Source organism: Macrotis lagotis, chromosome 2 (genome assembly GCF_037893015.1).
Source record: "Macrotis lagotis isolate mMagLag1 chromosome 2, bilby.v1.9.chrom.fasta, whole genome shotgun sequence".
NCBI lineage: Eukaryota > Metazoa > Chordata > Mammalia > Peramelemorphia > Peramelidae > Macrotis > Macrotis lagotis.
The window spans coordinates 242,941,628-242,966,198 of NC_133659.1; the positions used below are offsets into that span (position 1 = coordinate 242,941,628).

Here is a 24,571-nt window from a genome sequence, read left to right on the forward strand (position 1 = left end):
CTAATTCAGCATGAAAGGATTGGAGGAACTACCCTGAGGTCAATAGTTTCTATTTGTGCTCTCAAATCTCCAAATATTGATTCCAAAAGTTCTTCCACCTGGGACAATTGAAAATTTTATCATGAGAGAGCAATATGGTTTTCTGCTTCTCAGATGAGGAGGTGCTACATCTATTCCTTTATAAAAATCACTTGATATTGTCAATAGTGTTAACAACTTCCACATCAACCATTATACTCATTTTGTATTCCAGTATGTTCACTTCCTTCTAAACAACTTCTTTGTGACCAGTGAGGGCCCCAAAAAATGAATGACTGAGACCAAGGAGGATCTAGTATGGAGTCCTATGGAGAGACAATGAGGTATCAGATGTCTATTAAAATAAAAAGAAACTAAACACTGTATAATTATAATAACCAAGTTTGTCCACAGAAAATTAGTTAAAACATACACCTTCCTCCTTTCACTAAAAAGGTAGGGGACTGTAGATATGGAATGTTGCAAGTACTGTTAGATATGGCTGATGCATTGGCCACTTTTACTAAACTTAAAAAAAAATCTTTGTTATAAGGGAAGACAAGCTGAGTAGTGGAGAAGGAAAGGAGTATAACAAGAAATAGACAAAATACATAAATAAATGGGATTTTAAATCATTTTTTATATAAGGAAGTTAAGACTTGAATTTAGCAGTTGAAACTTGAACCCAAATAAAAAGTGCTTCAATTCCCCTAATATCTAGGTGACTAAAGGAATTAATCTTTGGAATATTAAAAACACATTCTGAAAATATTTTGAAGCTGGATTCTCAAGTTCAGCAGTGCTGGATTCTGAGACCATGTAGCATTCCTTTCTTTTTCCTACCAAGAACATATACTGTGTACTGATATTAAAGTGGATTTAGCACTTTAAAGAGATAACTAAGAAAGTATGATCTACTTTTTTTTTTTAGTCAAAGTGATATGCCAAAACTCAAAAGCCAAATGGGATCTAATCACATAGAGTTTATTAAATCACTTGGGATCAGGGGCTGATAGGTAGAAAATCTGAGAAAATGAAAACTGGTTGACTGTTCCTCCAGAGTCCAAATAACTGTGACCTTCTAAGAATCCCAAGAACCAATCAAGACAAGGGACTTAATGATAATGCACTATCTAGTCTTTGATCTCCTATGCAGATCCAAAGGTCAAAGTATACCACCTGATAAAATTCCAGAGAAAGACAATTCATGTTCTGTCTCTTGGTGGTGGTTATGCTGGGTATTGTCAAGTACTGACCTGAACCTCACCTGAGGAGGCCAGAGCTTTGAGTAGAGGGTTATATAGGGAGAATATTGCAGGGAAAGGAGATATAGTGGTGGGCACAGAGAATTAGGCTGTGAAAGGGAACATTTCAGGGGAAGCCTCCAGCCTAGGAGATCCTTTGTTCCTATTCAACTCATAGGAGTGATGATGAGGTTTTCTGAGAGGGTAGACTACCCATCTGTGTGTGTGTGTGTGTGTGTGTGTGTGTGTGTGTGTGTGTTTGCGTGATGAGAAGAGGTCTAGTACTGAATGTCAGAAAGGCAAGGGGATAGACCAAAAATCCTTTAGAGATCTGCTAGACCTGGGGTTGGGAGATAGTTCTTGCTATACCCAAGTTTGTGTCTTTCTCTCTGAAGGGTTCAAAAAGGATGGAAACTATCATTCAGAGACCCTCTTTGCTACTAGAGGCATAGAAAGGTAGGGTGCATTATATGGAAACACTGTTCTCAATGAGGGGAGGGTCTAGGTAACAATAAGGTAGGGCTAAGGACTGGTTCCGATTCTGGATGTCCTGGGAGATCTGGGCCAGGTGATTTTGGAAGGCAGCAATGCTTTGCCTGGGGGCCTCTTCTGTGAAATGTTCATCCGGATATGTGCCCAGGGGTCTCTGGGAGAAAAAGAACAAAGAATCAGGAAAATGGACAAGGAGGGACAAGAAGAGGAAGAGATGGGAACGGGGAAGAAAACCAGTAAATGTTAAGGCAGGAGTCAGGAAGGAGGAACAAGGACAAAGACAGGTAGGGAAGAATTAGAGTCAGAAGAAGAAGGAAAAAAAAGAGACAAGGATGGAGTTATTGATAGGAACAAACTTGGGTCCCCATGCCTCACCAAAAATTCATCCCACAATACAGACCCACATGGCCACAACCAAAATATGTACCTGGTCCTTGGGTTCTTGGCTGACCAGCCAGAAGAGAAGGAGATTATTACAAGTAATGTTCACCTCAGGGATGGTGTCCAAGTAAGTCTGAAGAGTGGTTGTACCCTTGGTTCGGGGTGGAGGGTTCCTCATAGATGATGGAGCATTAGGCATCCAGGCTCCAAAGTCATGCTGTAAAGGAATAGATATATCCTGAGCAGATGGAAAAACCATCTCCCTTCCTACTAGGAGGAGGAGAAGAAGAAGAAAAAAAGAGAGAAGGAGAAGGAGAAAGAGAAGAATATGAAGGAGGAAAAAAGAAGGAAAAGGAAAAGAGGAGGAGGAAGAAGAGAAAGAAGAAGGAAGGATGAAGAGGAAAAAGAAGGAAGGAAAGGGGAGGAAGAAGGAGGAGGTGAATGAAGAAAGAGGAAAAAGGAAGAAGGAGGTGGATGAAGCAGGAAAAAGAAGAAGGAAAAAGGAAGTAAAAGAAGGAAGAGGAAAGAAGGGAGAAGGAAAAAGAAGAAAAAGAAGGAAGAATCTTTCCTAATCACCTTGGAAGAGTAAGTCAAGAAAAGGGTTAGGGAGGGGAAAGAATAGGGTTAGTGGGAGAAGTGGGTCAGGGGCCCAGTTCATATCTCCCCACTCTTCCTAACCAGCATCTACAGCTGAGTGAAGTGAGTCATTTAGGTAATGAGGAGTCATCCTGACAGGAGATGTTATTGGGAAAGGTTTCAGGAATGGCTTGTCATGCAGAGGAACCAGAAGCCCCACCCAGACTCCCATCCCTCCCCTAATGCCTTGCAATAAATCTTTCAAATGCAGCCTCAGCCCCAGTTGCCACCCAACCCTAACCCCACCCTGATCACCACCCAACCTCAGTCTCCACCTCAATCCTGACACCCCTAGAGTCACAACTCTCCAAAACTGACCATAAACTCATTCTTCTCCAGGCACCTCACCTGCCCACTATTGACAGCTGCATGCTGAGCAGAGCAGTTGAAGATGATGGCAGTGAGGAATTTCACCAGTTCTTCAGTGGTACTCAGGCAGCTTGGGAAACCTAGGGTTGAAATTGGAAAGGAAATAGGTGAGAAAGGAACAGGTGGAGAGACTTGTGACTTAACTCATGGTCACATAGATAGTATGTATTGGAAGTATGATTTCATCCTAGGTTTTCCTGCCTCCAACTCTTACACTCTAGCCACTACAATACCTTTCCTTTCTTAAAATCATCTGATCTAATCCTTATTTTACAGATATGAAAACTAAGCCCAAGAGGGGATAAGTGACTTGCATGACATATATCCACAAGTAGGAAAAAGGAGACAAAATTAAAACTTAGGTCATTATACTCCATATTAAGGGTCTAGCAAGTGAATACATACATATATATATATGTATGTATGTATGTATGTATGTATTTATGTGTATGTATATATATATATATATATATATATATATATATATATATATGTAGGTATATGTATAAATGAGGCCTCGAATGTCATACTGACATAGAGGATACAGAGAGCATTATGAACTGGAATGGTCAAGAAAGATTTCACAGAAAAGTTCTAAAGGGTGTAGAGCATTTGTACAGCAAGAGGAGAAAAGGAGGGGTATTTTATTTCAGGGGAGGGGAAAGGAAGGGAGAAGAATGTGAACCAAAAAAGTGTAAAGAAAGGGGAACAGATGCAGTGTGTCTGTGTCTAGAATGGGAGCTGGGGGAAGGTAAGGAGATTGGTTAATTGGAATGGAGAGGTTGAAGGACATGTGAGGAATAAGGTTGAGGAAGAAAAGTAGATCTAGAGTACAGGGGACTTTGAATGCCAGGCTCCTAAATTGATTCCATTAGAATTAGGAGATGCTAGAAAAATAAAATTTAAAATAGGAAGAGACCTTAGAAATGCTCTGGTCCAGGTATTTCATTTTACTGAGGAAAAATGAGTTCTGAAGTGACTTGTGCAAGGTCACACAGGTAGTAAGTGTCTGAATCTAGATTTGAACAAGGGAAGTTGAATATTCAAGACTACAGTTTTGGAAATCTATCCCCTAAAACACAGAGCTGTAAGTAGAGCCAAGACTTGAATCTAAGTTCTCTAATTCCACTACAACATGCCTGGAAAATGCTAAGATAGAGAAAATATTTTAGGATATTCTAACTGGAATTATAAAATAGTACTATGATATCACATTTCTTTCCTTTCTGGGAAGAAATTAAAAATGATGAAAATTGATATATATATATATAAATATATATGTATATATATATATATATTTATATATATATATATATAGTCACTATCAATATACCACAGTTTGCTTAGTCATTCCTTTATCAATGATTTTTAGCTTTTTTGTCACTTTCTGCTGCTATGAAAATTTTGGTACATGTGGGACTTTTCTTTTTCTTATTGGCTTCCTTTTGGGAATGAATCCAGTGATGGGTTTGCTGGATCAAGTATAAACAATTTTTAGCTTTCATCGTGAAATCCCAAATTGTTTTTTAGAATTAAATTACCTGATGAATGCTAATATTTGGTAAGTGAATGTGATAAAATAATATTGTGCCATGAACAATGACAATTATAAAGAATTTAGAAAACTCTTAGAAGGCTTATATGAACTAGTAGTATACAACAAAGAAAAGGAAACAAGGAAAAGAGGATAACATATACAATAACCCCAATGATGTAAATGAAGACAACTCTAAAAGACAAACTACTCAGATCAAATAAAGTGATGTAGGTTGATTTCAGATGACTAAAGGATAAAATACACTTCTTTCTGTTAAGAAATTCAAAAGGATAAAAATTGAGTTATACGTACTGTCACTATAAATATACTACATGACTTTGCTTAACTTTTTTGGGGAAAAGATTTTATGAGGACTTAAGGGGAGAGGTTACTAATTGGGAAATAATTACTATGTAAAGTAAAATGCATCTATTTGTTAAAAAGAGTAATCTGACTGTGGTATGAAGCCTCTTGCAACAACCTTAATTTCAAGATGATGTAATGAGGGCCTGGACTAGCTTGGTGACAGTGATACTAAAAAGGGAAGGGAATGAGGGACATTTCAAAGGAAGAATTAGTAGGGTTTGGTAACTAGTTGGAAATGATGCTCAAGGAAGAGGGAGAAAGATGAATCATGGATGACTTGAGATTTCAAATCTGGCCTACTAAAAGAATAGTGGTACCACTTTAAATGGCAAGGAAGTTTGGAAAGAGCTAGTTTGGCAGGGAAATAAGCTCACTTTCAAACAGGTTGAGTTGAAGATAATGGAACATGAAATTTGGCAAGGCTGGTCTTCAGGTGCTTTAAGTCTAGTGCTCTCTTTACTACTACACCTTCTACCTCCCAGATACATAACTAATTTCCTGGTAGTTGAATGATAATTGAATGGATCAGTTCTATAAAGGATGTAAGAGGAGAGAGTCATAAGCAAGAGTCTCCATTGAAGATCACAGGTTTGAGGGAGGAGAAGGAAAAGGAAGCAAGGTAGGAGACAAAGAAGCAGCAGAACAAAGAAGAACTTGAAAAGCCAAGAAACAAACATTTAAAAGGAGAGGGAGGTTGACTTTAAACTGAATAACAACTGGGAGATAGTCTTTGAATTTCGGATTCACTAGTGACTTTTGAAAAAGGTTCTCTGGAATGTGGTGGATAGAAATCAGCTTGCTAGAGATTAAGATGAAAGGATTTTAGAATTGAAAAAGTTATTAGACATTATCCATTCCAAACCCTTCATTTTATAGATGAGAGAGTTAAGGCCCAAAGAGGTAAAATAATTTACCCTTAGTTGCACATCTAATTCCAATTCTGGAACTCTTTGCATTGTGCCATATTGCTAGGAAATAATAAGGAGATAAGAGGCAGTGGGTATAGACTCCTTTAAGAGGTAGTCACAAAGGCAGTGAAATATCCCAGAAAGTATACTGGACAAAGATTCAGGAGATTGCTACTTCAACAATTGCATCTCATCTAGCTATATGACAAAGGAGGGGTCTTGTTTTTTGTTTGTTTGTTTGTTTTAGGAATGAAGGCCTTGAGGCAATTGAAGGCAAGAGAAGAATCTGTAGTAAGGAAAAGAATGCAGATGAGAAAAGGGGGATGACCAAAGGACCAAACCTTCTTCTGGAAAAAAAGAAAGGCATGGGATTTAGGGCTTAAAAGAAGAGAGGAGACTAGATAGAAACATACTAGGGTGGGAATGAAGATAGCTGAAGAGCTCCTACTGTCAAGTAGCAACCTTTTTTGCAGGGACTGGGAAAAGAACCATGAGATGGGAAGGGAGAGAACTGGAGGAGAGAAGGGAAAATATGAAACAAATACTCTGGGATGTATGCCAGGGAATCAAAGAAAGACAGATAAAAGAACTGATAGAGGCAGTCAACTTGGCCTGACATTCTCTTGTTTCATGTGAGGTTCCTTGTCTCCTTAATAAGGCTGTAAATTCCCTAAAGACAGGACCCTGTCTTACATTTCTGTTTCCCCTACCTTCGATAGTTGTTGAAATGAACTGAAATAAAGGGGCATTGGTTCCATCTGAATTAGGGATACCAATAGGTCATAGATTAGGGACAAAGAAAGGATAGAGGTAATAGATATATAGGAAGAAGGTATGGTGAATATAAGGACAGGAAAAGGATAAAAATTAAGGGTAGTAATAGGTTCAGGGTTAAAGATGGAAAAAGGGATAGGATCAAGTTAGAGAGAAAAAGGGACAGATGTGTGGCCAAGGTCAAGTCTGGAATTATATTTAGGCCTTGAACAAAGCCTCTGTAGATGTGGTAGGAATGAGAACCACCACTGGGGATACCTGAACTTTTCCTGCCCAGGAATGCCTGGGTAAAAATTTCGCCCACCCAGGCCTGGAGCTCTGAATCACGTTGCACAAAGATGTCGCTGGGATAATAGTAATTCACAATTTCATTGACGAAGCTGAGAGGGAAAATAATATTTAGAGCTAGCTTATATGTATAGTACTCTAAAGTTTACATATTTACTTAACAAATGTTATCTCATTTCATCTTCACAACAACCCTGGGTAGGCAGGTGCTATATTTATTCCCATTTTACATTGAGGAAACAAAGGCAGGCAGAGGTTAAATGACATGCCTATAGTGACATAGCTAATAACTGTCAGGGGCAAAATTTCAACTCAGTTCTACTTGACTCTTGGTCCAGCATTCTATCCACCAAAATGCCCACTTACCTGGAAGGCATAGTTGGATTTCCCTACCTACTACCATCTTTAGTCCTAAAATTCCTTCTCTTTGAAACCCCTTCTTAACCATTTTTCTACCCTCAAGGATCATCCCCCACCCCCAGGAAAAAGGGATTAGTTCTTTGACTTTCAATTCACCTAATGGGAGAGAAAGACTTAAAGATACATCATTCCAATGGCCAGGACCTTTTATAATCTGTTTTCTTACTTCTCAATGGCTTCCCATATCTTCATGCCATCATCTCGGTAGTAGTAATTGGGGATGCACTGGACCCCCCGGGCCTTCAGGTTGTCTGGGAGGCAGAACATGGTGTAGGTGAAATGTGCTAGGCCTGTACTCATCAGGTATAGGAGGCCTTGTCTTCCAATGGATGTGACCTAAGAAGTAAACACAGGTTATCTTCCTGAATTAGTCAGTCCCTTCCAGGAAAAGCATCACCCTCAGGCTTCCTGGATTTAGGTAGAGGGTTAGGTAAAAGATTAAGATTAGAAATATCAATAAAGGTTAGGACCAGAGATAATGATAAGGGAACATGTAAGGAAATAGTTAGCATTGTTGTAGCCAGTGTCACACAACAGGTGAGTGTTTAATATTGCACTGATCTTTGGGTCAGAGATAGGGAAAGGAGCTGTGATTTGGCACAGGAGTACTCTGGGCATTTCTGAATGAATAGAGTTTCATATTTTCTTGTTAGTAACAAGTTAACTTCAGGATTCTGAGAAAGAGTTCCTGGAAATTAGCCACCAGGCAGTTGACTGGTGAGCTCAGCAGGAATACACAAGGGAGATCTTAGACCTTGAGACACTCAAGCCCATACCTTGTCCACCAGACCATCAGGGTTCAGCAGGGTAGCCCTGGCAATAGTGTTCACTTGGAGTGTGTATCTTGTATGAGGGAGCAGGAGCTAGGCAAGGACAGATTTGTAAATGAGAAATTCACATCTATATCCCCACTCTTGACTTGAGTCAAGCTTGTCTCCCATAGGCTCACCTTGTAGATTGGGTGGCAGAGGGGAAGCTGGCGCAGAGTAGCCATGGCAAAAGCCTCACAGAGGAGATGGGTGCAGAGGAAATGAGTATTGTTCTCATGGATGAGGAACTCAGAGTTCCGTACCCAGGTCTTAGCCAAGAGCCAGTCCCATTCTGAGTCACTGGGCAGGAATATGGGGCTTTCTGGTCCAGGGGTCTGGCTGAGCTGGGAGGAGGAATTGGAGGGAGGATATAGAATTGGAATCAGAAACAGAGATGAGGATACAATTCTCACTTCTGTCTCCAGTCCTCTCAAGTTTTTCCTTCACCATCCAATACCATCCCCCCTTCTTTCAAATTCCCAGTTTCCCCTCTCCTTCCTTTAGTCCCTCTAGAGCATAGTCCCTCCCCATGGATCAAACCCAAGAAAGGTTCACCTGGATGGCCAAGGGCAAAAGAGCACCCTGAGGGTTGAGCCAAAGCAGACAGAGTGGGGCAGTCACAAACTGGGGCCTGCCATTCAATTGACCTGCAGGAGCTTCCCCAAGAATCCAGTAATCAGCCAGGAAAATTGATCCCTTCTAGTTAACATATAACACACATGGAGAATTAGGGCAAGAATTTTCCTTAGTCTCCCAACACTTCCCTTTCTCCCTTTTCCAACTCACTTCCTCCAAACTCCTACCCCTAAATGCTTCCAAACTATAAACACCAACCCAATCTGGTCTACTTCTTTACTGCCTTAACTTTAACACATTCACTTTGTATCTGCAAGCCTTCCTATTTCCATCAGTCTCCAGCTTCTCTCTCCCCGAAAGACTCCTGAATTCGTTCCCCTACTTGGAGCCTCAGATATTAGTTCCCTGATAATAAAGATCGACATTCTGATGACTTCACACTCATTGCAATGCCAGAAAGGTGACGCCATAGATTCCCAAATTACTATTCCAAAGGCTTCTGGATACATCTTAATCCATACTTGCTTCCCTTCTGATCCACTGATCACTGTTTCATGGTAACAGACATGACCCACTAACCTCCTTGCTACCTCAATGAGATATCCTGCCTAAAATCTTATCTCAAACTTTCCAGGCAACAGCCAAGTCAACACAAAATAAATAACTCTGACCTTAAACCTGACTTCATACTTATCCCTTAATTAAATCTAACCCTTAATCTAGCTCCAACCCTCTATTCCTATCCCTTAACCTCAAGATCACTCTTTCCCTCATATTACCTTTCCATATCTTACCTTTCTCTTCCATATCTTACCATGCACTTATCTCTTTACCACATCTTAATGTAATAATAGCTAGTGCTTATGTAACATATTAAAGCCTGTGAAGTGCTTTACATATGTTATCTCATTTGATTCTCACAAAAACCTTGGTAGGGGCTCTTATTAACTCCATTTTAGAGATAAGGAAACCTCTGAGGCACACAGAGATTAAATAATTTAGAGGCACAGAGTTAGTGAATCTCTGATGTAAAGATGTGAACTCAAGACTTCTTGACTCCAAGTCCAGCACTTTATTCACATAATTTTAAATCACATTTAAAATAGCACTATAAAGATTTACCTACAACTTCTCTAGTTTCAGGTAATCTTTTCTCCACACTAGGTGTCAAATGTGAGGTCAGCTGGGCATATTGGGGCTGGCTGCAAGTGCAGCCTGAACCACATTAAACTATAAATGGGAAATAATTGATGCTATATGCTAGGTAAGAGAGATCTTCCTTATTTCTAACTTCAGTTCTTCAAATACAAGGTGTCTTTTTTTAAAATTATGTCCACATCCTCAACTATGCCTGTTTGCATCCCTCTCTTTCTTTCTAGATAACTCTCTTCAAGACTGAAGGCAAATAGGAAAAAGACTCTGGAGAAGAAAGCAGAGGATGGGATAAATAGATCATATCATACAAACAACGAATATGAACTTGAACAGACTTCAAGAAATAGTGGGAAGCAGAAGGGCCTGGTTTCCACGGTGTCATGAAGAGACAGACACAACTGAACAACAATAATCTTTTTTATCTATCTCTCCAGCTAGGTGACGCAGTGGATTGAGCACTGGACCTGAGTCCAAATCCAGCCTCAGAAATTTAATACTTACTTAGTTGTGTGACCTTGGGCAAGTCACCATTGCCTTGCAAACCCCACCCCCCTGCCAAAAAGAGATATTTATCTTGTGAGTGTTGATGACTTCTTTACTGATGTAGTATGCTGAAGTGGATAAAGCATTAGACAGAGTTAGAAAGACTTAAAGTTTAAATCTCATCTTAAATACTTACTAACTGTGTGACCATAGCCAAGTTACTTTAACTTCTCTGTATCTCAAGTTTCCAAATCTGTAAAATGTCTGGGATGGACTCTAAGATCACTTCCAGCTCAAAATCGATCATCCTATGATTGAGGAGAAGAGGGAACTGATGAATTAAGCCACTTTCTCCCTCTGTTTTGTGCTTATTCACTTTCACTTTTCTCCCTAAACCAAAAGATTCCTTAAATTATCTTCAGAACTGTTCAAATTCCTTTCTCTGAAATTATAGTGCCCAAAACTTTTGACCTCTAAGATCCCTTCCTGTTTTAAATACAGTGATTCTATGGTTATAGAAATAATCTCATTTTTTCTTTGTCCCAATTGAAAAGTTAAACCCAAGCTTGATCTTTTTTTGTTTACACCTAATTCTATTTCTCTCCTAGATATCTCTAGATACTTAGGGGAAGTTAGATGGTAACTTGAGTAGAGAACCAACCATGGAGTCAGGAGGACCTGAGTTCAAGTTTGGTCTCAGACACTTGATACTTACTAACTGTGTGATCTTGGGCAAGGTAATTTAATCCTGATTGCCTCAAATCCAGGCCATCTCCAGTTGTCCTGATTTATATCTGGTCACTGGATCCAGATAGCTCTGGAGAAGAAAGTGAGGCTGGTGACTTAGCACAGCACCCCCTTGCTCAAACTCAATTCATTTGCTTGTCACAGCATCATCTCCATGATGTCAAGATCATCTTCAAGATCAAAGGACAAACATCAACATTAATCCTAACCTCTCTCCACCTGGACTCTATACTAACCCTCACCTTACTTCATATCCTATTGCCTACTTTATCTGTAGCATATTTTCCCCCCTCCATCCCTCTTTCTTTGACCATCTCTATAAGTCCTTCCTAATTCTCTCCTCCACAATCCTAACTCTTTCCCTCACCCCATCTCCCCTCGGTAGCCCCAACCCAGGCTCCGTCCTGGAGGATGGCCCTAGCCATCCCTTGCCTCCAGCTCAGCCTGCAGACAGGTGCTGGGACCTAGGGAGGGAGCCACCATGGGGTCAGTGACAGGGAAGTTGCTGGGCAGACTGGAGAGTCGATGGATCATGACAGGATTCACGCCATTCAGGTACTGATAGCCAAAGAAGTGATCCTCTTTCCAATGCTCTGTTACATATTCTGTAGGTTGAGAAAGGTGAGAAAATCATTTCTGCTAATTATTTTCCAAGGTAGTACAGCTAGAAAGTAGGGGAGCTGAACTTCAGTTGATCCCAATTCTTTTGACTTCCAGGACAAGACCATCTCCATTTTCATTGTCTTCCTCTTTTCTCCAACCACAATATGCATAGATTGTGAATGCTCCTCAGTCTTTCCTTCTCTGACTAGGAGGGGAAGGTATCAGAAGGGTTATTGATGCTATTCCTGGGTCTCTGAGAGTGCCAAGAGGTTTGAATGTCTCTGTAACTGGTCAGATTATTGGAGCTAAGAGGATATGAGGATAAGGAAAGAGCTGGGACACCTCCCCACTCTTTACCAAGAGGGAAACCTGAGGCAGGAAAAGGGGGAAGTTGACTTCTCAAGGGCCTAGAGGAGCTGGAAAAAAAATCTTAATACAGAAATCAGGGACTTTCCCAGACAAAAAGAAGCAGGAGACAGAACGAAGAGACAGAGTGAGACATAGGCAGAAATTGAATTTTATCCCCTATTTCCCTTTCTCACCTGAGGTAGGTGTCTTGTGGCACCAAAAAATCTTTCTGATGTCATCCAGCTTCTTCCAAGAGCCCTGTCGGTCTAAGAGACCACGAAGCTTCATGCCCAAGGATCTAAGGAGAAGCAGATGTAAGAATGTGAAGGTCTAGGAGTAGGCAGAGAGGGTGAGGATGGGATGTGGTATAGTCACCAGAGAGCACAAGCTTTTGGGGAGTTATGAATAAACTAGAATATGGTCCTGGTATAATCTAAAGGATATAGGAAAGACATTCCCTAAATTATTATAACACCCCCTCCTTGCTGTGATAGCTAAAATCCCAGCAGTTTTATTATTGTGAAGATTTACTTTGGAACTGCTTAAGGAAGAGACTAAGGTTCAGAGAGATGGAAGTCTAAAGGATAGAGAGAGGGAAGGTTGAGGGACAGAGAAAGGGAGCCTGAAGGGTGGAGTGGAGAATAAAGAAGGGAGAAATAAGAGAAAAGAGGCAGATAATGAAAGACTGAAGGGCAAAGAAAGGAGAAATGGGAAAAAAAAGAGAAAGGGCAAGAGAAAGCAGAAGGGAAGGGGAAACTGAGGAAAAGGCAGGAGATACTGAAAGCTAGAAAAAGGAAGAAAGTGAAGATGAGAGAAAGGGAGACAGGATCAGAAAGGAAAAAGTCTGAAAAAAAGGAGATCTGAAAGATGGGAGACAAGGTTGGAGAGATAAACTGAGAAGATGGATAGAAAGGGGCATGGTTTCAATTATTACCTCTAAGTAATTACCTTCACTGAGGCACTATGGTATGATGGGAAGCAAATTGATTCAGAGGAAAGAGGTTCAAACCCCACCTGTGTTGCTTACTACCTGATGTGTTGCTACTGTGATGATCTCAATGATCTAGATTCTATGACTCAAATTTCCAGCTGTTATGTCTCCTGCTCCTCAGTCCCAATTTTCAAATTTATGCTGGATATCACCATTTGGATATCTCTCTGACATTTCAAAACCAGCACGCTTACTTATTTCTTCATTCTCCAAACCTGCTCCTTCTTCTGACTTCCCTGTTTCTAGGAAAGTTATTGACATTCTCCCAGTAATCCAGACTGAAAACTTGGGCGATCCAAATCTTCATTCTTCACTTCCTTCACCTCAAAAACATTCAAATACTCAATAAGTCCTATAAAATTCCTCTCAAATGGCCTCTTGAACCCACTCCCACATTGCATTTCCCTTTGTCCTCACCTGATTTGAAGTCTTCATTACCTCTTGCCTGAATGTTGCAAACATCCACCTAACTATTCTTGTTGCCTCCAGTATAACCTGTCAGAATAATCATCCTCATCCCCACTGCATCACTCTAATTTGATACAAATTTAACTGCTCAGAAACCTGAAATGGTTAGTCTGGCATTCCCCACCCTACATAATATCCCCCAACCAGTTTTTCAAGCTTTATGTCTCACTTATTTCTTATGAGTAGTTAGTTAGAAAAAGTGGAAAGAGCTGTATGACACCCTGGACAAGTGACTTAACCTTTTTCAGTCTCATTTTTTTCTTCTGTAAAATGGTGATAACTGCAGCAACTGCCTCACAGGGTTGTTGGTGATATTTTGAAATAATATTTGTAAAGTGCTTTCCAAATAATGTGTTATGGAAATTCTAGTTATTCCTGTTACACAAACCTTCTTCAATCAAACTGATCTTTTATCGACCTTGAAAATTCTTGGGCTTTCTGCCTACAGTGTTATCCATGCCATTCCTTCTTTATTTTCCCTACAGTCTGAAATGCTCTCCCCTCTTCTTCCCATTTGCCTAAATGCTACCATTTTTCAAGACCCAGCTTAGACCTGCAAACCTACCAAGTCTGAATCAATACTCTGCTTTTTATCTCTACCATCCATTTGAGCACAAACTATTTCCCCCTGTTCAAGTCTTCTCTGTGGCTCTTTTGCTTCCAAATACAAAATCCTCAGTCTGGCATTTTTAAAGTCCTTCAGAGCAAGACTCCATTCTAATTTTTTTGGACTTAATTCACATTACTATTTGGACTCCTTCCTTGCAAAAACCTTTGCACAGACTGCCCTCATACTCTCAGTGTCAGGAATGTCCCACCTCCTCCTTTGGGATTCTTTCAAATCTTATCTCCATCTCAAGTTCATCTGAGGTGCCTCTTCCTAAGAGAAGTCTTGCCAATTCTCCTCCCTTTCCAACCCCACCCCCAGCATGGAATTTCTCCCTTCTTAAATTACTTTGTATTTTATTATCTGTATACATATCTCAACCTCCAAGTATAAGTCCTTGAGAGCAAGGACTTTTCAGTTGTGGCACAGAATCTTGCTAGGTTTGGGATTTGATTATTTTCTTTCTTTTTGTCTGTCTTTTTTTCTCTTTCTTTCTCTCACCAAACCTTTAATTCCCAATGAGGAAACTCCACTCCCAAAGCCTGCTCTGTGATTCACAGGCTGAGAGAGAGATACTTGGGACATGGAAAAGTTCAGTGACCTGTCCAGGTTATATAGTCAATGTGTGTCACAAACAAAATTATCTCTGGCTCTGAGGCTGCTGTCTCACACTGTTTTGATCCTTTTGCCTAATCTTAATTCATCCTTGATAAATGGAATGGAATTATGATCTCTTTTACTGGTTTGAGCTGTTATCTAAACCTAGTACTTTTTGTTACTAATGGGCATCCTCCAACTAGATTGTGAGCTTGAGAGGTCTTAGGTATTATATTTCTATAATATTATATACATATATATACATATACATATACACATATATACACATACATATATATGTATGTATATATATACATGTATATATATATATACATGCCTATAAAGTATCCAATACATTGCTTTGAACCTGGCACATATTCAGTAAGTTGATTGATTTTGCTTTGGAGGAAGTGAAGGAGAACTAGAGGTGGGAGTGGGGGACTTAGAAAGACTAAAGATTTAGATTCTAATCTCTTCTCATACTAGCAAATTAGAGGTTAAGCTCTTTTCATCTGCAAAATATTAAGGTTTCTGAGGTCCCTTCCAACTTTCTGGTTTCTGAGGTCTCTTTCAACTTTAAATAATGAGAGAGAAAAGTAAAACAAAAGGAGAGACAGTCACAGATAGAAATAAGGTATACTATAGCCAAGATGATAGAATAGAAAGAATAATCCAGTCAATCACCCACTAATCCAGTCAACCACTACTCTAGAAAGATCTAGAAAAACTGAGTCCTTAAACTGGAAATGATGAGAAAAAGACCCCCCTCATTTTTGAAAGCACAGATCAGCATAGACAGAGGTCTGGGGACGCTGGAGATGGGGGTCACAGCAACTTGAAGCATTCTAGCTCAGAAACTGTATGAGTTTTTTGCCAGCTGGTCTATGACCTTAGGCAAAGAGCAGATATAGTTGCCATTATTGTCAGAATAAGACATTGCTGGGTCACAAATCTTAAGGGCGACTGAGGAAAGAACCTCAGGGTGATTTTATACTGAGTGAGAAGCTGATGTGAATACAGTTGAGTCTCAGATACATTTACCACTCCAGTCTGAAACCTGAAGTGGAATGACCAGAAAAGGAAGTCCAGACCAAAAGGGATCCTATGGTCCTATCACACTAAACCTGCAAAGTTTCCAATTGGCTAATGGTGGCTAAATCCTGCAACAGTCTACTGGAGGGCTGGCTAGGTGGTACAGTGGATAGGGCACCTGAGTTCAAATCTGACCTCAGATACTTAATAATTACCTAGCTGTGTGACCTTGGGCAAGCCACTTTGCAAGCCCATTTGCCCTGCAAAAACCTAAAAAAAACCACACACAGCTTGAATATAAGTTCAACTAGAATCCCTAGAATCAAGAAGGGTTTTTTTAAAAAAGTTAAAATTGATTTTATAAATGAGAATACTATAAAAAAGCAATTGGAAAAGAAATTAGAGTGCTAGTAGAAAAAACTGGAAAAGAAAGGAGGCACAGTCAGGAATCTTACAAGATTTAGCAGCCTCCACCAGAAAGAAGAGAGTTTGTAATACGATATTCCAGAAAGCATAACAAGAAAAACTTACCCAGCAAAATTGAGTATGATCCTAAAGGATGTGGGGGGTGGATTTTTAATAAGATAGGGGACTTCTGAGCATTCCAGTTGAAAAGAATGGAATTGAATAGCAACTTTGAGATATAAATACAGGACTCAACATAAAAGGGTGAAAATGAGTGAGCAATCATAAAGGACTAAACAAGAATAAACTATTTACATTCTAATATGAAGAGAGGATACAGATGGTTCTTCTATCATTATCAGAGGTCACAGAGGAAGTATAATAAGACTCTAATAAGACCTAGGAGTTTTTTTTAATGTTTTGATAAACTTGAAAGAAAGGAAAGGGAGGGGGAAGGAATATTTGGGGGTAGGAAAGCAAAAGATGGGAAAGAGAATTATCTTACATAATTTGAGTGGGCAAACAGAAGATTATACAAACAAGAAGGAAGGAGTTGAGCAAGATGTGATACTTGAAACTCGATTCATTTTAATTGTTCAAAGGAGGGAAAATTTGATACAAACATATATATCCATATACACAGAAGAATGAAATTCATTTCATTTAATAGGGAAACAGGAGGGAAGAGGGGAAAAGGAAAGGAAAACAAAAGGGAAAGATTATTCTGAAGTAAAACAAACTATAGCCAAAGAGTGAGAAACAAGAAGGTATGAATTGTCCAGCCTGTGGCTGGACTTTAAGCCAGTGGAGTAGAAGAAGATTGTACAAAAACCTAGAGCATTGTGCTGGACCCACTCCTCTTTCATGACCTTCTTCCTTATAAACAGTGAGGACTTCTCTGATCAGTGTTATTTCCAACTTTTCCCAAACCCTTTTGGGGTTTATTTTGGCAAAAAGGCAAAAAGGGTCAAATGATTTGCCCAACTAAAAAAGCCCAATTTGAACTCTGGAAAATGATTCTTCTTGACTCCAGGCTACTGTTCCACCCAGCTGGCCCTAATCAATCCACCCCTGATCAATGTGAATTCTTTTTTTTTAAAGGTTTTTGCAAGGCAATGGGGTTAAGTGGCTTGCCCAAGGCCACACAGCTAGGTAATTATTAAGTGTCTGAGACCAGATTTGAACCAGGTACTCCTGACTCCAGGACCAGTGCGCTATCCACTGCGCCACCTAGCTGCCCTTCAGTGTGAATTCTAATGACAATTTCAGAGGACTCAAGATGAAACATGCTATCCTCCTGACAGAGGTATGGTAGGTTTAGGCATTATATTGATATGTATATGTTATGTGTATATTCAAAAATATGTATATATACACATTCTGAGATATATGAACATAAATATACATATTTACAAATGTATATATAAATAAATATATATATATATATACTTTTATATATACACACACACATATACATGTATATGTAAGACTATCTGGACAGGGCCTATCCAAGAATTTGTTTTGCTTTACTATTTGTATTTTCAACATGGATTTAGTGGGGGGGGGTTCAATGGAGGGTGAGGTAGGAAGAGATGGGGGGGAGAGAGGTAGATTTTTTTGGTAATTGAAATAAATAAAATTAAGTTTAATAAAAAAATAAAAGTAACAAAGAAAATAGAGAGGGGGAGAGTTTAGGACACAAAAAGATTGAAGGACAATGAGAACAGAAAGAACAATTGAGAGGAAAAGAAGAAAAATTGAGAAAAGGTGGAAGGTCAAAGAAAGAAGGAAAAGGTGGAAGAACAGACAGAAAACTAAGGGACAGAGAGAGAATTGAGTGATGAAATGAAGGAAATTTGAGGGAAAACTGAAAAGATGGGTTTCAATGGACAGGGGAGGTGCTGACAGAAGAATGATAATGGAGGAACTAAAGTCTCACGCAGGTATAGCATTGGAGAGTAGAGATGCCGTCTTGGTGAATGAGTATCGAATATTTGGATCCATGTGTAACAAAGGTGGGATGTCTATCTTCGAGGGGAAGCCCAGTAGATAACGATTTCCACTTCTGTGAATGTCCCAGCATGAGAAGAGGAAGATGATGAGGGGCATAAAGAGAAATGAAGGAGTCAGATAGGTCTGTATCCCAAAATCCTTTTTATTTCCCTCTTTCATTACCTCTGGATCCCCTTGCTCTCCCTCTTCCACCTCTACTTAAGGTGTTTCCCCTAATCCTGTATTCCCCTATTTGGAGACAGGTTCACATTTTTATTTGAGAAATGTTTCCCCCAATCTCTAATCAATGCCATCCTTCCCCTCTTTCCCAATTTGGTTCATCTACAAATTTCTCCCTAGCTGGCTCCACCCTGCTTTCATCACTGCTCTGTTCTGAGCCCCTCAGTGCTCATACTCCCTCATCATTCCCCTATAATTAATTCTATGACTATCTTAAACCTAAATGTGACTCCTAGCTTCTGTATTTGAGAAGTTTATTAAGGAAAGAGGTCAAGTCTCCTCCTTCTTCTGTAAGTTTAGTCTGAAGAGATTCAGTTGAGAATTCATTCCTGGACTAACTACTTATAGACCCTCCTCTTCCATTACCCACCCTCCACTAACCCTGCTACTGGTCCTTTCACCTGGAATCCTGGTCTGCAGAGGGTGTCATCTTTGTCAAAGCAAATTTCCTGTCTGATTCCATCTCCTCAAAGCTGCTGACATCTAGCATTCTGGGAAAGCCAGGGGAGTAGATTTTCCAACTGTCCAGAAAAGAAAGATGAATAAGGGGTTAAGGTTGAAGCTAGGATAAAGAGGAGTCTTTGCAGCGTTTTAAGCCTCATCCTACCCCAAAACATATCAAAAATTTATATTTTGTGTACTCTATTTCTGGCATTAATGAAGACCAAGGCTCTAGGGAAGTCAAGAGACAACCCAACTCATAGGATGAAGATCTCATTTTTCTTGCCCTAAGCAAGTTTTTCAGATTAGGTGTTTAGATCAGAGTTACAGTTGGGATTGAACTCCTGTCTGACTTCAAAGTGAGGGTCAAAATTGTAGTAGGTTGGGGTGGCTAGGTGGCACAGTGGATAGAGCACTGACCCTGCAGTCCAGAGTACCTGAGTTCAAATCCGACCTCAGACACTTAACAATTACCTTGCTGTGTGGCCTTGGGCAAGCCACTTAACCCCATTGTCTTGCAACCCCCCCCCCAAAAAAAAATAAAATAAAAAAAGATTGTAGTAAGGCTTGTACTATTATACAGTTTGATAAGGTTTAGAGTAAGGGTCAGACTGGAGACAGATTTCAGTCAAGATCTGTATTAGGATCAAAGTAAGCAAAAGTCAGGGGTAGGTTTCAAAGTGAGAGTTGAGTTTGGTTTCAGCATTAGAGACTGAAGTTGAAATATACATTAGGGTTAAAATCCATGCCAAAACTATGGGTCATAAATGAAGATCAAAATTTGGGATCATGTTAATGTCAAAGGAAGCCTGCTCTCACCGATAACATTCTTGCCTGGCCCTGAGCTCCTTTTTCCGATGATCCAAGAGCAAAGGGAGGGAGTCATGGCAGATGATTTTTCCTGAAGGGAGTAAATATCAGATATCAAGTGTTTCAAGTCAATGACATCAACTCTATTGTCTGAAGTGAAGACTTTCTTCACTTCAAACTTTGGTCTCAAATATTAAGACCAAATTATAGCACTTTCTCACTCAGCTTCCTCTCTAATCCTAAAACTGACCAACCATTTTTTCAATCTTATCTCTGACCTTAACCCCCATCCACGATTGCAGCTGCAAAGCCCTAACTTGCCAATTCAGAAACAATAGTCCTTCAAAAAAAGCAAAGAGGATTCTCACATAGATGGGTGGATAGCAATCATGTGGTTCAAGTCTTTCTCTCTTCCCCCCACCACCAGCCCAAGGAGGAATAATAACTTCTCTGAGCTCATCTAGCATATACACACTTATATGGCTCATCCAACAATTTGCCTGAGCTCATAGAATTCTACAGAATAAGATCCACTTTGAAAATATCATAGAACTTATCAGTGGATACGCAATCTTATGTCAACTAAACCTTCTACAAATGGACAGGCAATCTCCACCTGCTGCAGATATCAAACTCTGTTTATGAAGCTTTTATCTACTCCAGGAAAGCAAAATGCCAGGCAGACAAAGCCAAACACAACGAGAGATCCAGCTTTTGCCCCTCCCCTATTTCTTCCTCTTGAGAAGTGAATATTTGCCCAATGATTATTCCCTGTTAGTTAAAGGTGTTCTGCTAGGAGGACCAATCCTAACTCTTGAAAGAGAGGATAGTTAAATTTTTCAGGGTGAGCACTTATACCTCACAAATATTCCTACAAATCAGAGCTTAATGTCTAGACTTAAGAGTATTAATAAAACAGATTAAATGACATTATTTTCCCCTCTTTCAAGGAGATTGGCAATCTACCTATCTTTTCATTAGTAAAAGATTAAAAATGTCCTTTCTGGAGAAGTTAGTACTGGGACCTAGAGTTTTTCATTGTTCAAACTCTAATCCATGATGATTTGATTAACTTTGTCCCTGCTCCTAACCCTATCCCTAACTTAATACCTCAACCAATCAAGCAACTATCACTTTTTAAAGACCTATTGTATACTGTTTTTAGTGCCAAGAGATAGCAATACAAACATGAAAATGTCCCTGCTTTAAAGGAGCTGAAATATGTGTGTGTGTGTGTGTGTGTGTGTGTGTGTGTGTGTGTGTATAGGCATATATGTATATTCCAAATAAATTTAAAAATCAAACTCTTGGGGGAGAAAGAGTACTAGTTATTGGGGGAATTAGAAAAAAATGTATGTTTTAAAGAAAGTGGTATTTGAATTAAGCCTTGAAAAAGGGAGTAGGAACTCAGAAGCTGTGATAAGGAAGGAAACAGCCAGTGCAAAGGAACAGATATAGAAGATGGAAGGCCTTATGTAAAAGGTCTTTCTGGCTTGATGATAAATCTGTGGGAAGAGGTATAATGTGTAATGAGGTAGAGTGAAGGTAAAGGTAGATTTGAAAGGCACTTTAAAATGATCTCTTAGTTGTCAAATCCAGTAACCTTTTCTTAATTTCCCCTTTACATCTCTTTTGATCCTGTTGATCATCTTCTATTCTCTAGGTATTTGAGACAACACACTCTCCTGGTTCCCCTTGTACCTATCTGACAGATCCTTCACTGTCTCCTTTGCTGGATTCTCATCCAAGTCAGATCTTCTAATTGTCTATCCTGGGCCCCTCTTTTCCCTCTTAGATCACATCATTTGATAATCTAATCAGCTTTCATGTATTTAATTACTATCTCTGTGCTGATGATTTTTAAATCTACCTGTCTTGTCCCAGTTTCTCTGCTAACCTCCAATTTCACATCTTCAACTGTTTTTTAGATATCTCATACTGGATGTCCAATGGATTTCTTAAACTCCACAAGCCCCAAACTGAATTTATTATCTTGCTCCCTATTCTACCCATTCCTCCCTAGCTTCTTATTGTAGAACATCTCCATAGTTCCTCAGTCACTATTTCACCCTAAGACCTCAAGATTTCCGCCTTGAAACATCTCTGGAACCTACTCCCCTTTGACTCTGCTACAATTCAGACTCTTATCACCTCACACCTGGACTCTCATAATAGCCCTCTAGTAGATCATCCTGCTTTGCCTCTCCCCACTTCAGTCCATCCTCTAATCAGTCGCTTAAACTGATTTTTCTAAAGATTTGACCATGTCATCCGTGTAGTCAGTAAACTCCAGTGATTACTTATTGCCTCTAGGATCACATATAAAATTATCTATTTGGCATTCATGACCCTTTGCCCCCTCCTACCTTTCCATTCTTCTTATACCTTACTCCCTGACAGGTTCTCTGTGATCCAAAGACCCTGGCCTCTATGCTGTTCCAAGAATAAGACATTTCATCTCTCAGCTCCCTGAATTTTTTCCTGGCTGTCACCCATGCCTGCAATATTCTTTCTCTTCCTCTTAGCCAGCTGGATCTCCCGGCTTCAATAAAGTACCAGGTAGAATCCCCTCTTCTACAGGAAGTCTTTTCCCATTTCCTCAATTCTAGAAGTCTCTTTTAATTATTTCCAATTTTTCCTGTATATAGCTCATTGTTCATATTTGTTTGTTCTTTCCCATTAGATTGTAACCTACTTGAGGACAGAGAGACAGCCCTTTACCTTTTTTTGCACCCTTATCCCCTTAGCACATAATAAATGTTTGGAGAATGATTGATTAAAATTAAAAACCATACAGAGAAAATGTTACATTTTTATTCTAGAAACAATTGGGGGTCACTGCAGTTTTACTGGGTAGAGGAGTAATATGATGTTAAGGAAAATCTCCTGTCTTCCTCTAAGAATCTTGGTTCTTTGTCTTTGCTCACCTGTGCCAGGACGAAGCTCCACTATGCAGTAACCTTCAATCCACTGGTAGCAAGGAAAGCAGGTGACCGCTCCACTGGGGTCGGTGACTGTGATGTAGCTGCAGTACCAAGAGTCTTTGGGGAAGAAGGAATATCTCTCTTTGTGTAGCCGAACGAGAAGGAGCTCCCCTAGCTCACAGGTGCTGTTTACCTTGTATTTTTGAACCTGAGGGCAGTCATGAGGAAATTCAGAATCACAGACTATGATCAGAATAAGGTCAGGCACAGATAAGAGTGGGGTTAGTTATAATACAGATGGGTTCAGGCACAGTGTCAATGTTAACACAAGGCAAGCACGGAGTTCAACCATAGATTATGGAGGATCCAAGCTCGGGGTAGATTAAAACTAGGAGTGATGTTAAGAATGGGTGGCAAAGACAGATATGAAGTAAACTTTTAAAGTCAAGGAAAAGCCATAGAAAATTGGATTAAAATCTTGGAGAAATTCTCCTCCCCTTTCCTCACAACACCATCACCAATCCGACCTCCTGAGCCCTCAGTACTTACAGCCCCTGGGGTGAAGTCCCTGCCAATATGATCCAAAAGCTGCTTGGGGCTCTCAGCATTTGTGCCAACCAGGGTGACAGAGATGGAATCCAGGGTCCCGGCCAAGAAGTAGGGACCTGTGGCCACCCGGACTCGATATAGCACCATGATTCAAGGAGAGCTTGGAGGCAGAAAGCAGGATAGATTATGGCTGGGTGTGGAAATAGAGAGGGATAACTGGTTTTAGGGTTTGCTTTGAAGTCAGGATTAAGTTTGGGATTTGGATTAGATTCCTTGGAGTGCTCCGGGAAGAAGTGCACTGGGATTTTGAAGTCTCTCTCTCCCTTCTTGAGTCTTCTCCAGATGACTCCACACCCACTTAGCCAGTTTCCTGACACCTGTTTTGCTCTCTGCCTCCCAGAGGGAGGGCCCATTCCCATTATGGGGCGGGTAGTGATGGTTATCAGTGAAATGACAGGGCCAAGGAGGCTGCGATTTGATATGAGACGTCGAGGATCTACCTTGAGCACTGAGGTGGGGAGGGCAGTGAAAGAGAGAGACGGAGAGACAGACAGGCAGACAGGCAGAGACAGACAGAGAGAGAGAGGGAGGGAGAGAGACAGAGACAGAGAGGGGCAGAAGGACAGGAAGACACAGGGAGAAAGAAGTGGGGAGAGGAAAGGAGAACAGAGAAGAAAGAGATAAAAAGAGAAATGAAGCTCGGGTTGGGGCGTTCAGGCTAGGACCTGCATGGTGAGAAGCTGTCACAGAACTGTGGGGTTGGAATGGCGTTCATCCGGTCCGACTCCTTCATTTATGAACACCCAAGAGAGCTGAGGAAGAAGGAAACTGGATCTCCTGGTAATGCTTGCGACGCTCCAGCCAGCTCCCAGGAGCGCCTGCCCTCAGACTTCCTCCCTCCCTTGCCCTCCCCCACCTTCTGGGCTCCTCCACCCTTCCCGCCAGGCCTCCTCTTGAGAGAACCCCAAATGTCATTGAAATCTCAGGATGCCGGGCCTGGAAGGGACATAAAGATCTGGCCCAATCTTCTCTTCTGAAGCCCAAAGAGTCTATAAAACTGCCAGTTCGTCCAGGGTCTCGGCCCCTAACCCTAACAGCGGTTTTTCGGGAGTTCAATCTCAGCCCCTTCTGACGTCAGTAAATACATGAAGATGCGGCCGAGGAGAGGAGCACTACTTGGCTTGTGGCGGCCTCTTGCGGCCGCACTCGGCACTGCAGCCCCAGTCCCTCGAGGTTTTAGGTCCTTCTCGCCTCCGAGCGCTTCCTCTGGAGCTCCCTGGGCCTGGGCCCCATCGAGGAGTGCACTGCGCCTGCGCCAGACTGAGCCGCGTGCTGGAGAGAGTCCTGCCGGAAGCGGCGAG

The 24,571-nt window shown here is 40.6% G+C and overlaps 1 protein-coding gene across 1 annotated transcript; it reads right to left on the minus strand.

Annotated features, from left to right (window-relative positions):
* ALOXE3 (arachidonate epidermal lipoxygenase 3) lies at positions 1 to 24,544 on the minus strand. The gene is made up of 15 exons (XM_074225555.1): positions 23,211 to 24,544; positions 22,665 to 22,869; positions 19,747 to 19,828; positions 18,888 to 19,007; positions 18,194 to 18,319; positions 12,349 to 12,452; positions 11,636 to 11,808; positions 8,798 to 8,941; positions 8,383 to 8,586; positions 8,210 to 8,296; positions 7,600 to 7,769; positions 6,984 to 7,105; positions 3,120 to 3,220; positions 2,182 to 2,352; positions 1 to 1,908 (listed from the first exon to the last, which is right to left on the minus strand). The coding sequence occupies exons 1-15, from the start codon at positions 23,355 to 23,357 to the stop codon at positions 1,729 to 1,731; spliced, it is 2,136 nt and encodes a 711-aa protein (XP_074081656.1). The 5' UTR covers positions 23,358 to 24,544; the 3' UTR covers positions 1 to 1,728.
* Positions 24,545 to 24,571: the final 27 nt, after the last annotated feature.